This window comes from Mus musculus, chromosome 6, assembly GCF_000001635.26.
Source record: "Mus musculus strain C57BL/6J chromosome 6, GRCm38.p6 C57BL/6J".
Lineage (NCBI taxonomy): Eukaryota > Metazoa > Chordata > Mammalia > Rodentia > Muridae > Mus > Mus musculus.
The window spans coordinates 118,054,525-118,071,929 of NC_000072.6; the positions used below are offsets into that span (position 1 = coordinate 118,054,525).

Below are 17,405 nucleotides of genomic sequence, written 5' to 3' on the forward strand. Positions count from 1 at the left end.
ATTAGCCTCCTCACTGGTCCTTTATAGACCAAAGTGCTCCTGCCCAAGGCCTTTGCAGAGATGTTTCCTACAAAGGTTGCTTCAGGCAGACATGCAGTTTTGAACCCATCTGTATTAACAGGGATCCCGACCCATCCAGTCCACTCTTGCTTTTTCAGTAGCATTCCCTGCCTACTGTGGAATCTATTACTTAGTATTTGTGTCGTCTTTAAACATGTAAGCCTCATGTTTATATTTACACCTCTCACCACTACTTGAAACAGTCCAAGCCCACCCATACTAACTAGGTAGACAATGACCGAATGGGAGAGGAAAAACACTACTACCACCACCACCAGAAGCAACAGCAGCAGCAGCAGCAGCAACAACAACAACAACAACAACAACAACAACAACAACAACAACAACAACAACACCTCCACAAGCCAGCTGAATAAAGGTAAAGCCCCCCCCCCCCAGAAACATTTTAAGAAAAAAGAATGACTGGCTCTCATTCGCCACTAAATAAATGCAAATTAAGCCTGCATCAGGCCCTTGCTAACTATTAGTCTGTGGAGAAGGTGAGGGGTCTTGGGTTCCATCCTGGAAATGCACCATCAGCCATCAATTGATTCAGACTTGCATAGTGTAAATCTTTTAAATGGCTAATTCAGTGACTTTTAGGATATCTGCAGGCTGTGGAATCATCACCATGCTCCAGAACACTTTTATTATAAAAAAGAAACGCTGTCTCCATCAGCAGCTACTGCCCGTTCTCATACCCAGCAGCCCCTACCATCTGTACACAAGTGTTTGTGTGGGCATGTGCTCAAATGTCTTGATATATATGTAGACATGGACTTGCCAAGTCCTGTAATAACCGTTTAATGGTGCAAAGAACTAGCGGTCTGTTTTGCAAAGCGATTGCACAACCCCGCATCTTTGCCAGCAGTATATGCATGTCAGCACCATCGATATCTGTCTCTTGATGATACCTGTCTCAGCGGTTGTGAGCCACTGCCTCATTGTGGTTTGGTTTTGTATTTTCCTGACAACTAACGCTACCCAACAATTTTCATGCATTTAACAGGCATGAGCGTACCCTCTTTGGAGAAATAGACTTTCAGCTCTGTTTCCCATTTTTAATTATGATGTCTATCATTAAATTATTTTTAGTATAATTAAAAGCTTTCATTGTGCATATTTATTGTCCATGGTATTGTGCCACACAAGGGCATTCGCCACAGATATACTCCGTTTGTATAGAATATCCTCCCTGCCCCTCCTGTAGCCCACTTTGTTCTCTGGGTGATTTTTGCTTCTACTTTGATGCCATATGCACACACAGGATTTTGTGTCGTTATAGAAAATCTAGAAACAACAAACAACAGAGTGTGTGTTTGTTTCTCTGGGATTGGCTTAATTAGCTTAATACGATTTCTTCAGTTGCATCCATTTTCCTGCAAACCAAGTATGTGGCTTCCTTTTTCTTTATGTCTGAAAACAATCCGCTGTGTACATATGTGCATTAAAAAAAAACTGTTCTTCTTCTGCTGGGCACCTAGGTTCCGTCACTGAATTCTAAGAGTTCTTTTTATATTGTGGATATTAGAGCCTTACAGAATATGGGCTATGCAAGTATTTTCTCCCATCATTTCTCCCATACTCTATTCCTCTCCTCTTTCCATGTCTTCCTTTCTCTCCTGTTCCCCTCATCTTCTGCCTACCCCTCCCTCCATCCCATCCCTCCCTCTCTCCCCCTCCCCCTGCCTCCCCCTCCCCTCCTTCTCCCCCTGCCTCCCCCTTCCCTCCCTCCCTCCCTCCCTCCCTCCCTCCCTCCCCCCTCCCCCCTCCCCTCCCCTCCCCTGCTCCCCCTCTCTCTACAGGATTTCACTGTGCATCCAAGAATGGCCTCAAACCCATAATTCTCTTGCCTTAACTGCAGAGTTCTAGAATTACAGACACATGCCACCATATCTTGGTCAATTTTAAATAGAATTCTTTGAGACGAGGTCCAACTTACCTGTTTTGTTGTTGTTTGTTTGGTTGGTTACTTATGGTTTGGGTGTCATATCTAAGAAAACACTGCCTACCCTAAAGTCATAAAGATTCACAGTTGTGATGGGCCACTATGGCCAGCTTTCTCCTTTATTTATTTCTTTTTGGCTAGTTTTAGTGTATAAAGAATTGTTAGATCTAGGCTCAGTGGCACATGGGCTGTAATCCCTGAAGGCTGAAGTGGGAGGGTCAAGAGTTACAAGCTATTCTGGCTGCATGATGAGTCCCTGTCCCTGTCCCAAACAAGAAGGAATGGCAGTCCTCAAGGATTGCGCTGTCCCTGCAGACACAGTCTACCTGGGGTCATGAAACTTGTGCACCTGCCCAGCCAGACAAGTATAAGTCTTACCCTTTATCAAAGAGGCTTCCTTTCTGCCTAGGGTGGAGACGATTATAGCATCCACACCCAGCTGGTCAAAATGCAGAGCACAGGTGACGTGTGTGTGTGTGTGTGAGTGTGTGTGTGTGTCTGTACAGCCCCAATTGGTACATTTACATTGCGACCCTACACCTAAGACTCAGGGAACATCACAGAGGAGAGGATGGAAAGACTCCAAGTGCCTGAGGACCAGGACACCAGCTCATTATCTCTTCTAGTGGAGACAGATGCTGTACCCACGAAACCCAACAATTTGATTGCCCAAACAAGACCTGTATGATGACCATAGCAGTCAACATGCCAACATGGATGCAGAGAATTTCATAAGGCCCACTTCTAGATGACACGCCATAGACAACCAACAGCTGCCAAGAGAAAGAGAATCAATTTCCTCTAGGGACAAGCTCTATGGTGGGTTCTCCAACCTCAACCCAACCCAAAGCAGGTAGCCCTAAACATAAGTACATATGAACAAAACCAATATGTTCTGTGTTACAAGCACATATCACCACACCCAACTCAGTGTGTGTGATTATAATGAAGAAAAGGTCATGAATTTGGGGAGGGATTTGGGGGAGCCGGAGGGGAATAGGAAGGGATGTGAATTATATAAATACATATTAATGTATGAAATTCTTAAAATAAAGAGGGCCTTGGGCAATATCTCAGTCAGTGAAGTGCTTGACATGCAAATATGAAAGCTCAAGTTTGGTTCCAGAAATCTGTGTGGAAAAGCTGGGTGTGGTGATATGTGCTTGTAACACGGCATTGAGGATCTCCAAGGGGCTCACTGGTCAGCTGGCCTGGTCTAATCTTGAGTTTGGGGCCAAGTGAGAGACCCTGACTCAAAACCAAAGTGGACTGCACCCAAGAAATAATGCCTGACACTGACACATGTAAACCCTCATTTGAACACACACACACTCATACACACACACAACACACACCCTCACATGAACACATGCACAGACAGAGACACACACACACTCACCCAGACATATATTCACCCACACACTCACAGACACACACATTCACACACTCATACACACTCTCACATGCACACACATGTGCAAACACATATACACACACAGACTCTCTCTTTTTGTTTGGAGATCCACATATGAGGGAAAACATGAAATATGCCATCTTGAATCTGGATTATTCTGCTTAGCATAATGATATACAGTTCCATCCACTTTCTTCAGACTTTCTTTTCTTTCTTTCTTTTTTTTTTTTTTTTTTTTTTTACTTTTGTGGTGTGCACTATTTTTTTTTCCACTTTTTAAAAATTTAGGTATTTTCCTCATTTACATTTCCAATGCTATCCCAAAAGTCCCCCATACCCACCCCCCACTCCCCTACCCACCCCCCTTTTTGGCCCTGGCGTTCCCCTGTACTGGGGCATATAAAGTTTGCAAGTCCAATGGGCCTCTCTTTCCAGTGATGGCCAACTAGGCCATCTTTTGATACATATGCAGCTAGAGTCAAGAGCTCCGGGGTACTGGTTAGTTCATAATGTTGTTCCACCTATAGGGTTGCAGTTCCCTTTAGTTCCTTGGGTGCTTTCTCTAGCTCCTCCATTGGGGGCCCGGTGATCCATTCAATAGCTGACTGTGAGCATCCATTTCTGTGTTTGCTAGGCCCCAGCCAGACTTTCTTTTCTTTATAGTTGAACAGAATTATATTCTGTAACATGTCAAATTTTCTTTACCATTTATTGACAGATATCTACATTGGCTCCATTTCTTGGGTTCTGTGAATAAAGCAGCAACAGGCACAGATGTGTGAATGTCTCTGTGGTATGTTGACATAGAACATTTCAAATATTTATTCCAAAAGTGGTATAGCCGGCTCTTATGGTAACTCCATATTAGTTTCTAGAGAAATCTCCATACTGATTTCCACAGTGGTTGTACCATTTTACAACACTAGAGAGTTCTTACATAATCGCTTTCCACATCCTCACCAGTATTTGGGTTTTGTTTTGTTTTGTTTTTTATTTTTCGTTTTTGTTTTTGTTTGTTTGTTTGTTTTTTTTTCGAGACGGGATTTCTCTGTAGCCCTGGCTGTCCTGGAACTCACTTTGTAGACCAGGCTGGCCTCAAACTCAGAAATCAGCCTGCCTCTGCCTCCCAAGTGCTGGGATTAAAGGCGTGCGCCACCACGCCCAGCAGTCTCACCAGTATTTGTTGTTGTTTGATTTCTCCTTCTTCTTCTTTTCCTCCTCCTTTTCCTCCTCCTCTTCCTCCTTTTTCTCTTTCTCCTCCTTCTCCTCCTCCCCCTCCTCCTCTTTCTTTTTTAATATTCTTGTGTGTGTGTATGAGTGCCTTTGCCTGCATGTGAGTGTCTGGTGCCCATAGAGGTCAGAAGAAGATGTTGGATCTCCTGGAACTGTTTGTAAACTACCATGTGGGGCCTGAATCTGCATCCTTTGCCAGAGCAGTAAGTGCTTTTAAGCACGGAGCCATCCCTCCAGGCCTTGATTTTTCTTTCATTTAAAAAATTTTAATTATCTTGTGTGTATGAGTGTTTTGACTGCATGTGTGTCTGTATACTGCATGCATGCAGTGCCATCAGAGGCCAGAAGATGGCGTCAGATCCCTTGGGATTGGAGTTCTAGACAGTTATGAGCTGTCATGTGGGTGCTGGGAATCAAACCCGAGTTCTCTGGAAGATCAGCCAGTGCTCTTATCCGCTGAGCCATTCGTCCAGCCCTTGTTTGGCTTTTTGGTGCTTGCTGTTCTGCTTGCATTCTCCTTCTGGTTTGTTATTCTAATTCTGCAGTGTGTGTGTGTGTGTGTGTGTGTGTGTGTGTGTGTGTGTGTGTGATGTATGTAATAATATGATGTATGTATAGCATATGTACTTGTTAGTGTGGGCTTGTGCACGTGTATATGTATGTGTACATGCATGCAGGAGCAGAGGTTAACGTGAGGCATTTTCTTCAAGGCTGCCCACCATATTCTTTGAGGTAGGGTCTCTCACTGAATCTGAAGCTCACTAGCTGGCAATGCACTTCAGGGATCTACTTGCCTCTGCCACAACAGTACTGAGATTACAGGTGTGTGTAACCTGGCTCTTACATGGGTACTGGACCTCACACTTGCAGGCAGGCAGCTCCCCAGTCCCTGTATTCTGTTTTTGAGAGCTGTCGATTGAGCTCAATAGCCCATTTATTGATGGGCTAATTTGAGATGTTGTCTGGAGTTTAGGTATTACAATTCTGTATATATTCTGTATATCAACCAAGCTCTTGTCTGATGTATAGTTGAGAAGTATTCTACCCCTTTCTGTAACCTGGTCCTTTCACTCTGGTAATTGTTATTTTTCCTGATGAAAGCTTTTTAATTGTGTGCAATTTCATTTGTTGATTCTTGGGGTTACTTCCTGTAGCATTAGAGACTTTATTTCAAAAGCTCCTTGGCTACATGATGAAATGTTGCACCTCTATTTTCCCTTTTCCGGTTCAGAGTTTCAGTCTTGTGATAAGGCGCAGGATCTGTTTATGACGGTTTTTGTGCGGGCTGAGGGGTGAGGTTGAAGTGTCACTCCTCTGCATGTGGAGACCCCACTCTCCCTGCAGCATTGTCAGAGACATTATATTTTCAACCTTGCGTGGTACCTTTGTCCAAATAGGGGGGCTGTTGCTACGTGTTTATTTCTGGGTTTTACACTCCATTCTGTTGGTCTGCCTACATCTGGCTTTGTGACAGGATAACACCATTTTTTGTGACCATGGCTCTGTGGTGCAGTTTGAGATCAGGTAATGTCTTTGTCAGGGTTTCTATAATGCACATAATGCACAAACATTATGACCAAGAAATAAGTTAGGGGAGGAAAGGGTTTATTCAGCTTACACTTCCCACATTGCTGTCGATCACCAAAGGAAGTCAGGACTGGAACTCAAGCAGGTCAGGAAGCAGGAGCTGATGCAGAGGCCATGGAGGGATGTTCTTTACTGGCTTGCTTCCCCTGGCTTGCTCAGCCTGCTCTCTTATAGAACCCAAGACTACCGGCCCAGAGATGGCACCACCCACAAGAGGACCTCCCCACTTGATCACTAATTGAGGAAATGCCTTACAGCTGGATCTCGTGGAGGCATTTCCTCAACTGAAACTCCTTTCTCTGTGATAACTCCAGCTTGTGTCAAGTTGACACAAAACTAGCCAGTACAGGTACTGTGATGCCTACAGTGTCCCTCTTTTTGCTGAGGATTGATTTGTCTCTTTGGAGGTCTTCTGTATGGAAATATGAATTTGGGGATTTTTTAACACTGGGAAAAGTATAATTGCAATTTCGATGGGGATATATTGGCTGTGTAGATTGCTTTTAGTAATACGGCCATCTCTCCAGCCCCATCTCCAGCCTCTTACTCTAGTGTCTTACAGTTTCACTGTAGATGTCTTCACCTCCTTGGTTAGATTTATTCCTAGATAGTTTTTTGTTTGTTTGTTTTTGTTTTCACTTTGAAACTCTTGTTAATGGGGTTCCCCCTAATTTCTTTCTCAACAAGTTTGCTATTGGCAGGTGGAGAGGCTACCGGCTTTGGCGGGTTGCATTTGTGTGCTGTTGATTTGCTGTTTGCAGTTCCAGGAGTTTTCCACTGGAGTCTTCAGGGTCCCTTCCATGCAGGATCAAGCTGTCTATAAACAGGGATAATTTCAATTCTTCCTTTCCTACTGATATCTCTCTTCTTTTGTTTTGTTGCTTTCGATTTTTAACAATATATTGTATTATATTAAATAAGTGTGGAGAAAGCAGGCAGCCTTGACTCATTCCAGAGTTTAGAAGAAATGCTTTTAGTTTCTCCCTGTTTATTATGTCACCTGTAGCCTTTACTGTGTTTAGGTATGTTCTATTCCACATTTCTTCAGGCTTCCTTTTGTTATTATTATTATTATTATTATTATTATTATTATTATTATTATTGATGTTGAACTTCACTGAAGGCCTTTTCTACATTGAGGTGATGATGTGGCTTCTGTCCTTATATGTATTCAATGAAGAGCTCAGTCTTGCTCTTACTGATTCATGTATGTCAAACCAGCCTTGCTTCTCTGAATGAAGCCCATCATGATGGTCTTACCAATGTGTTCCTGGATTCAGTTTGCAAGAATTTAATGAATACCTTTTGTACCTATGTTCATCGTGACTGTTTTCTTTTCTCTCTTTCTCTCTCTCTCTCTCCCTCTCTCTCTCTCTCTCTCTCTCTCTCTAACTATTATGTACTTACCTGGTTTTGGTGTTAGGGGAAAGCTGGCTTCACACACTGAGTTTGATAAATTCCTTCCTTTTCTGTTTTATGAAACAGTTTGAGAAATACTCATGTTGACTCTGTCTGTGTGTCTCTCTGTCTCTGTCTCTGTCTCTCTGTGTGTCTCTCTGTCTCTGTCTCTGTCTCTCTGTGTGTCTCTGTGTCTCTGTCTCTGTCTCTGTCTCTCTGTGTGTCTCTCTGTCTCTGTCTCTCTGTGTGTCTCTCTGTCTCTGTCTCTGTCTCTGTCTCTTTCTCTCTGTGTGTCTCTGTGTCTCTGTCTCTGTCTCTGTCTCTTTCTCTCTGTGTGTCTCTGTGTCTCTGTCTCTGTCTCTCTTTCTCCCCGGGTTTGCTTGCCGGGTGCCTTTATTATTGCTTCACCGTGGTTGCTGAGCATGGATCTGTCCAAGTTGTTTTACCCCCTCTTGATTTAAGAAGTAGATCATGTGCATGTAGGAATACATCTATCTCTTTTAGTTTAAAAAAATAGATTTTCAAAATATTCCCTAATTATTCTCTGGGTTTCATTGGGATCTGTTGTAGTCTCCATTTTTTTTAATGTTCAACTTTATTAATCTGGTCTCCCTCCCTCTCTTTTTGAATATATATGGATGCATCTGTTCAAGTGGGGGACACCTATCTAGAGATTAGTAGGACGAAGTACTGAAACCTCCCACTAGTGTTGTGTCAGAGTGTATCTAATTTTTATGTCCACTAGTGGTTTATAAAACTGAGAGCCTGGTTTGGAATATATGTATTTACTATTGTTGTATTTTCTTGATGAGTTATTCCATTTATTATTAGGCAGTGACCTTTTACCTTTTTTTATTTCTTCTGATCAATTTTGATTTGAAGTCTACTTTATTGATTGTCAATAACTGCACAATGTTTGTTTTAAGCTTCTATTCACTTATGGTTTTACACCCTGTATCTCTTGGTTTGTGGTGTATGTGTCTTATGCTTTCTGTGCCTTATGATCAAAACCACCCTTCTTCCTTGGTGTATAGGTTTCCCTTAGCAACCTTCTGAGGTGATGACCAGATGGTTATGCAGAGCTCTGGTTTGTGCCTGTCTTGAAACATCCTCTGTGGGGGATGCTTGGGTTGTTTTTAGTTAGAAGCCATCGGAGACAGTGCTCATGTATCTCTAGGTATGAGTCTGTGAGCGTTTCTGCCAAGTCTGTATACTCCAGGTGGAGCTTTTAGATCTGTGTGTGCTCAGCTCCCAGAAGACAGTTGGAGCTTGCTCTCACATGACTGCCCTGGCCATGTGGCCACTAGCAACGGACAGTTTTGCCACTTTCTTGCCAGCACTTGGCATTTTCTGCTTTTTCATTTTTGCCAGTCTGGGTGTGTAGGGATTTTCACAGTGTGATTTTAGCGTCTCTCTGGCTGATGACTGATAAACTCCAATGACTTAAACATGCTGCTATACCATGAAGTACCTCTCCATAACTTTGTTCATTATACAAACGGGTCTTTGACTCTTTTGGCTTGTTAAGTTCTTATATATATTATAGGCTTGAGCCCTGTGTTGGCTGTCTATACCTGAATCCACATCTATATACCATATCTATATTTATCTCTCTATCCATGTCTATGTTTTGCCCATAAATTCTATCTTTATACATGAAAACCTATATCTTTATCCATATTTCATTGTCCTATCTTTCTCAATTTCTGTTCGTATCCATATATCAGGATCAGCATATCCACACTAGTATTCACATCTAACTCCATAGCCACATCTGTATCTGCAAACAGGCAAGTATATTCGTGTATATGTTCCATAGATGGATTCCACCATGCCCCTATGCACAGGCAAGTTACAGTTACTGACTGAACAGTGAGCAGATAAAGATCTTCCTCTCATGGTGCTCAGATTCTTTTTAAAGCAGACCAATAAGGAGGTGGAAAGATAAGGCTGGATTGAGTAACCCAAGGAGGGAACCTGTGGTGAGGGAGATAGGCCACGATGGAAGGTGACCTCTTAAAGATGTCATTGAGAAGATGACATATAGACAGACTCCTAAGGGGGTGTGACCCCACACCTGGGGAAGCACTCCATGCTAAGCCAGGTTAGAGGAGCTGAGGTCCTCACAGAGAGAGAGCAACAGAACCCCGAGGCCCCGGGACTCCGCTTTTCACTGTGATCTTTACTGAAGCACTGCAATTTAAGACCAAAGTGCCCAGACCTTACTTGGGCCCCAATGGAGTCCATCCACCCGCGGAAGCAGACAAAATGCTATAGCTTACAATTTTGTCCTGTGCTTATGAGGATGGCCCTGTCACTTTCATCACAGAGCCAGGCTTCTCTGCCTCTTTTTTCAATCACTCTCAGGGTAGTCTCTTATAGACAAGGACTGTTAAGGACAGCCCCCGCTGTCTGGAGTAAGGAGGGAAGCATGTCCTCCCATGTGTCTTGCCTTTCCAGTAACCCCAGCAGCTGTTTACAGACCGCATCACATCTCCACTTTCCAATGGTGTCTTGGGTCGGGCACCACAAGCCCTTGCTGCGAGATAGCTTTAAGCAGGACATCTGACAGGAGTCAGCCTTTAGCCTGCCAGCTTCCCTAGGTCCCTGGACGCTGGGAAAGATGTGGATTGATGCATATATGCATGCTGAGGTCAGACTTGTGACAGACAGCTTCATCCATGTCTGCCAGAGATGGGACTAGATAGGCTCCCTGGGGAAAGCTTGCTCTGGAGCAGGTGGCAACTGGCTTGTTAACTGTGCATGTGGGAGAAATGCCATCACCCTCTTAGGACCCAGGTGTCCTAGAGGGTCAAGGAACAGGGCTAAAGAAGGCAGGGACAGGTAACTTCCTAGAAGTAGAACTCCAGTTTTGTTTCTCTTGGTATTAGAAGAGCAGTCTGAAGGAATGACCTGAGCCTAGCAAGGGCCCAGCACCCGAGGGTCTAGGTGGGTCTTGACAAGATTCGCCAGCAGAGGTCACTGTGAGCTTTGCATCCCCTGGAACAAGATGCAGGGCTGGAAGAGGGGGGCCCTGTGTGAAAGCTGATGCACCCTCCTCCCCGCCATCTGTGGAGCTGTTCCAGGAGGGAATAAATACTATGGGCTCTGAGACCCCTGAGAAGAAAGGTGGGGTCCAGCGACAGTGCGAGCTGGTAGAGACGTCAGGGGAGGCAGAGCCCAGAGGGCCTGGGTCCTCCTAGGAGACAAGGGAATGAGCCCAACATTCAGAGTTCCACAAGACTGAACTAACTACCCAAGAGTCTGTCTGCTGATGGATCTTTGTGCTAAGAGAGCTGATGGAGAAAGAGGGGAAGGGAGATGGCAGGAGAGAAGTGTGCTCCCTCAGGCCGCTGGGCAGAGATCAGACAGGGTGGGGTAAAGTCCGGGTCATCAGTCTCCATTAGGGACCATGGCTTGCTTGTGTGCTCTCATAGGATTGTTTAATCCCCCCTGGGCATCCTCTGCCCCGTCTATGGTCTATGGTTCCAGCTGAGAGCAGCTTTGACTCCTAGAACCTGGCCCAGCTCTCTCTGCCCTCCCAGCCTCTATCTGCTTCCTTAGTTTCAGATCCCCAGAGAGGGCATTCTTCATTTCAGCCCACCGCTGCCATCTAAACTCTAAGAGCTGGAGCTGCGGTGGGAGGCACCTGACAGGATTCTTTCCTAGTGCAGGGAGTGGGGTGGGGGTGGGGGTGAGGTGAGATAGATCCTCAGAGACAGGCACCAGGCATATCCCTTACTCGGATTAGCCCTTCCACGACAGCAGCTGCTGTATCCCTGGCGTTCTGGGGATGATAGAAGGACTGAGGATTCAAGACACTTCAGACTACAGCTGTGTGGAGCGAGCGCCCGCCCGGCAGGGGAAGCATCTGAACTAAGCGCTGCTTGGGCACCTGCGGTAGCTCTGTAGCGTTCAGTCTCCAAGGAGGAGTCTGGGACCCTTCCTGGCCCTCCCCTCCCCTCCCCTCCCCTCTCCTTCCTGGACTTCACCAGCAAGACGACCCACCCCGCCCAGAGCCCAGAGCCTTGACCCTTACGCCATTCCCAAACCTAGCACCACAAACCCTGCGGGTGCTCACGCCTCACTGTGCCTCGCCCTGTCCCTTGCTAGTGCTCCTCCCAGGGTCTTGTTCACGAGGCTCGCCAGCCCCGCCCCGGGCGGGAGGTGGCTGGGTCACGGGAGGGAAGTCCCCGGGCTTGGGCGGCACTGGCTCAGCCCCGGAGGGTAGTCGGGCTTCTACACCGCCTGCGGGTCCGGTAGCGGGAGCTGTAGCCAGGATGTTTCTGGAGCCCCAGGTAGGGTTGTGGCAGTGCGGGACTGCGGGTTAGGAGCACTCCAGGGCAGTGTCTTGACCACAGCAGGACCGCAAGGTTAAGGTTTCTGTGCCCCAGAGCTTGGGAAGCGCGGCCAGGAGGGTGCTCGCCCCCAGGACAACCAGGGCAACTCTCTCTCCTGTCCCTGCCCGGACACCTGCCGCCACTTGGGCCTCGCCCAAGGTGCAGCTGCTGCCTTCCTAGCCTCTGCTGACACCAGCGGCTCCGCTGTAAAGCGCCACTTGAAAACCTGCAGGGGGTGGGGGTGGGGTGGGGTGTTTCGCAGCAGGGTCCGGGTGCGGCAGAAGAGAAAGCAAAGGGCTGTCCTGGACAGAGCAGACTTGTAAAAAGCAGTGGCGATCTTGGAATTTCCCCTATCCTTGGGCTCAGAACCACTGTTTACTCCATAAGTGCTTGGAGTGGGGGCGGTCTGTGATGGAGTGGTTGATCATGTGGGAGGTGTGCGCTTGTATGTGCGATGTGTGGGCGGGAGAGAGGACGTGTTTATATATGGGAGGCTTAAGTGAGAGCCGTTAAGAGGAGGCAGGTGTGGGGGCAAGGCTGTGCCTGTGCATTCTCAAATGTCATGTGTTTAAAGAGAAGAGTGCCTAGTGAGGGGAAGGCTGAGAATCTCCCTAAAATTAACCCTGGGCCTGAGCCACCACTGCACCTTTCTAGCTGTTTTGAGCCATAGTGGGCAGTGGGATTCAGGAGCAGTACACAGACCTGTCTAGACCAGACCCAGTGCAGACCATTGATTTGGAAGAGTGGAGATGAGGAGCCAACATTAATGGGCTGAAGATGTAGGACAGACAATGCACATTTATTAAGCACCTGCTATGCGCTGGCACTGTGGTTTGCAGAGAACTAAGCAGGCAACAGTTCTTATCCTCACAGAGCTCATCTGGGTGCCAGAAAATCATTGGTTCTTAACCTGTGGGTCAAGACCCCTTGGGGTTAAACGACCCTTTCAAGGGGTTGCCTCTCAGATAGCCTGCATGTCAGATATTTACATTATAATTCATAGCAGTAGCAAAATTATACTTATGAAGTATCAGCGAAATACATTTTATGGCTGGGGCTCAGCACAACACGAAGAACAGCATTAAAGGGTCGCAACATTAGGAAGGTTGAGCACCTCCACAGTGAGTAATATACAGACTAAGTTACATGGCAGAAAGGACTAAAGATGAACGTAGAGGAGTAGCCCACAGCAGGAGTGCATCAGGAAGGATGATTCTGGTATCATGCAGACGTAAAACGATGCTCAGCTCCGGTGACTGTTTCCTCTGCTAATACCCATCCTGCGTCACTCTGCTGTGCCACCTACTTTTTGCTGGGGAACAGGTTGACAGGGTCCTAGGACAGGAAGGGGCCCTACATTGGCACCTCAGTTCTAGCTCATTGACACACATCATTCTACTAACCACCAGGGGGCTACACAGCCTGCCCCGGTCTCCCCAGGGATGTGTGGCACACTTGGGCTTAGCGAGCTGACTACCAGTGTGGGGTGATGTTTGTGCCTTTGTCAGGGTAGCCAGAAGAGGCGTCAGAGATGTCCTGTGGGTGTAAGGACCCCACTGAAGAAGAGTGAGAAAGAACTAGGTGAGTGGGAACATTTAAGGAAGACAGGGCAGGCCTGGGTGGGGAAGCCATCTGTGTGGGAGGTTGGGCTTTTGGGAGCACTAGAGACCAGCATGACAGGCTATTGTCCTAGGGTCTTGGAAGGGATAACAATGCCTGGGGCTGTCAGGCCATCATTGGATGCTTCACGTGGGAGGGTCAAGGACAGTGCTGGCCATGACAGGGCCAGCCAGGGAGCACAGGCATGGAGCTTGGATTCTGGATGAGAGAGAGGTGATTTGATGTGTTTTGATGGCACAGCAAAGAGGCCTTACCGCTGATAGGACCGTGGGCATTGAGGGCTGGGCAGGGACGGAAGCATCATTAGCCCCAGAGGAGACCATAGAGTCTGTAGTCTGCAGGGATGGTGTGAAATGTAGCTGGAGGGTGAAAAGTCTAGAGTTTAAGGAAGCCTGATGAGCTTGCTCCATCCTGGTGGCCCTCAGCTGTGCTGCCTACTTGTCTGCTGGCCCAAGGCTTTGTTCAAGCCTCTTTATCTTTTCACCGGTGCTTCTAGGCCTCTGGCAGCGGTGGCCTTGGGGTGCCTAAGGCTGGAAGAAAGTGGGCACAGCACCCCTGTCTGTTTTCCCTGGGAGTTGCTGAGTCCCAGGACACAAAGCAATATTTCCTGTGGACTTGGTCCTCCTGGGCTTGCCTCACTGTCCTGTTTCTCTACGTCTGCCATTGGCCCTGTGGTGTCTGCAGCTCTCTGTTGTCACCCCAGCCCTGCACTCATTGCCAAACGAGCAGGTACTCACGGAGAACGGATACAGTTTTACCACTGCTTTCCTGTATCTAGTTGAAGCATCAACAGTTTCTCTTGAGTGTATCCATGAATTGACTTATGATCTTTCTGGGCTTATTTGTCCCCTCATTCCTGGAATAAATAGGTCTAGGTCAGGCTCTATTGTGCTTTAAAATGTTACTGAGTTCGCTTCTTTGGTTTGATGCTGTTTCCTGGTGTATTTTCCAGCTATGTTTATAGGTGTCTCACATTTCCATGCTACAGATGTTGGAGTTCTTGGCTCTGTTAACTTCACAGGATGAGCAGGAAAGCAAGAAATCTGAAGGATTGAATAGCTGAATTAGTTAGTTTGTTTGTTTCTTTCTTTAGTTAGTTTTTGTTTTGGGAGGAGGCATAGCAGCTCTTCTTTTAGCCCTGGCTGTTCTGGGCTTACTATGTAACCCAGGCTGACTGTCAACTTATAGAGACCTGCGTGCCTCTGCCTCCAGAGTGCTGGGATCAAAGGCATGCACCACCACATCTGGCTCTGAGTGGTTTAAGTATCATACAAAACTCTCTGATTCTCAAAGGCATGAAATAATTCATTTTAGGAACCCGCAGATGGGCCTGCTTTTGTTTCCTCCCAAGGTCTAGGTGGCCGTCAACTTCCTTAACATTCACTGCACTTATCGGTGTATTCAAGTTCTAAACATGGTTATGCATGATTAGTCTGTTCTGAATATTTGTATTTTCTAGAAAGATGCCAGTTCAAAGGGTGTTCAGCCATGTAAAGTTGCATAGTGGGGTTTGTAAAAAGCTTGCCCCTTTCCCTCCCTCCATCTTACTTTGCTTTCGTTGCTTAGAATTGCCAGGGACGAGTGATCTCTCTCTCCCTGTCTCTGTCTCTCAGTGGAATCCAGGGCCTTGTACATGTTAGGCCTGACCTGACCACTGAGTCATACTTCCACTGAGTCTTGGGAAAATTGGTTTGTTTGTTGTTTTTGTGACTTGAGTCTCACTGTGTGGCCCAGGCTGACCTGGAACTCATGCCCCCCCCCCCCCCACTTCAGAATCCCAAGTGTCAGAATTACAGATATAAACCACTGTGTCCCATTGCAAGATGTATCTTTTTAGCTGTATTTCCAAGAGGCAGCTCTTGAATTTAAGGAGTTCTATTGCCTCCAACTAAATCTATTTATTTTATCTCTTGGCAAGTCCTTCCCCCTGTTTCCTTTGCCATATTTTTGTTTTATTTAGAATTTCTGTGAGGGCTCCCCTCCCCCCCTGTTTTTGTCTCTCAGGATCTAGCCACTCTCTTCAGCTTTCATCCCAGGCTGCCCCAGCCTTCCCAAAAATCCTCTACGGTTGGCTAGGTGAGGGAGGGATCCCTAACGATGGTGGCTCCACTCACAAGTCTTAAACACCCTGTGTATCATCTATGAGCTGTAAGTTCCAGGATGATGGCTTCAGTCTTTTGGACATTTGTAGTTTTTCCTGGAAACCGAGATGTAGTAATGTGAGCTGCCTTAGGGAAGGAAGGACAAGGGTGGATACGCCACTGGCCCTGGGTGGACACACAGGAATGCTGCTGTGCATGCAATACTGGGAGACTTGGACTTGTGTGCTGTCCTGTCTCAGAGTCTGCAGCCACTGGACGAGGGCCCAGCAGAGAGTAGGTAGGTGCCCCTCCACCACCCTTCCCACTCACTGACTCACAGAAGGCTCCCTGTTCCAAGCCATATGGGTCTCAGGGATGCATCTCTGGACATCTGCCAAGATGAAAACCCAAGCAAGTGCAATGATTTGTTTTTAAACACAAAGGAAAAAAATCTTTACTCGGTCTAATTAGGTGTCATTTAAAATGAAAAGGACCCCTTGTTCCTTGTCTATATTCAGCATCCACAGGCAGCTATGGAGGGTGGCTGATGGCTCTGCGACACACCTGCCATCCTTCCCCTCCTATCCATTCTTCTGGTCTAGCCTCCATAGGGCCCTCACCTCTGACCCAGCCATCTTGTTGCCTCTCACATGCCATGAGCCTTGTGCAGGGCTATGGCCTGGACCAAGCTGTCAGTTGTGCACTCAGGTCTCTTCCTGTTGGATCCATGTAAGAGTGGCTGCCACACTAGGCTCTGACCAGCAGCAGGGCATCCTATTCCAGTGTTTTTCAGGACCCCAGGAGGTTGGCTTCCCACATCACTTCTCCTCCCTCTGCCATAGCTCCCTGGGAAGAGGATGGCCATTTGCTAAGATGCCCTATTTGCCTGTTGTCCATGTCTGTGGCCACTTGGGCTCCAGAAATACAAGACCCGGAAGCCAAACTGCATGCAAGGGAGGCAGCTCATTCCTATAGAGTCAGCATAAGAGGAGATGATGACATAGGCCAAGAACTGCAACTGCCCAAGCCTGGGGTTGGTAGGAGGCAAGTCGCAGCCACCCCGCCTACTGACAAAGGCCAGGGATTCTCTGACATCCCACCTGCTCCCAGCCCACGCCTCTCAGACCTTGAGAATGGACTTAGTTATTGGTGGACAATGACAGTCTGTCCCCTAAGCAGCCACCACAAGAAGCTGATAGATGAAAAGAGGCAGTGGAGGAGGGAAAGAGGAGGAGGATGCTCAGCCGTAGCAGGATCTGCAGCTAGGAATGAGGAGATGGCAGGATTCCTCCCACTAATTCATAGTAAATATGGTAATAGAAAGGATTTCAGAAAAAAAAAAAAAAGAGCCACGTGCCCACAACAAAGCTTTAATTATCGGTGGTGTGCTCAGGCCCCACCTTTGTGGAGAAGGACCAGAGGAGGTGCTGTGGCTGCCACTCTGGTTCCCATGGCAGCCACCTCCTTGTGGGAACCCAGCCTGCTACCCTGTGCCAGGCCCTGGCCTGTTCTATGATCACAGCAAGGCAATTGTGGCCCTTTTTTTTTTTTTAAAAAGAACCCCCAAAATCTAATGATATTTATTTATTTATTTATTTATTTATTTATTTATTTATGTGTGAGACACCTGTGTCCTGGCATGTCTGTGGAGGTCAGAGAATAGCAAGAGTCAGTTCTCTATTTCCACCGTGGGGGTCCTGGGAATCAAACTCAGGTAGCTCTTT

The 17,405-nt window shown here is 46.9% G+C and overlaps 1 protein-coding gene across 5 annotated transcripts in view; it reads left to right on the forward strand.

Annotated features, from left to right (window-relative positions):
- Rasgef1a (RasGEF domain family, member 1A) overlaps positions 1-17,405 on the forward strand; it is an 80,042-nt gene that overhangs the window by 43,020 nt on the left and 19,617 nt on the right. For 2 of the 5 annotated variants that reach the window (NM_001362103.1, NM_027526.1), the window contains exon 1: positions 11,861-11,938. The exons of the other annotated variants lie outside the window; for them this stretch is intronic. In NM_001362103.1, coding sequence (NP_001349032.1) covers positions 11,921-11,938 — 18 coding nt within the window. In that variant the 5' untranslated portion in view covers positions 11,861-11,920. Of the gene's footprint in view, positions 1-11,860; positions 11,939-17,405 lie in introns of those variants that run through there. 5 annotated transcript variants of the gene reach the window in all.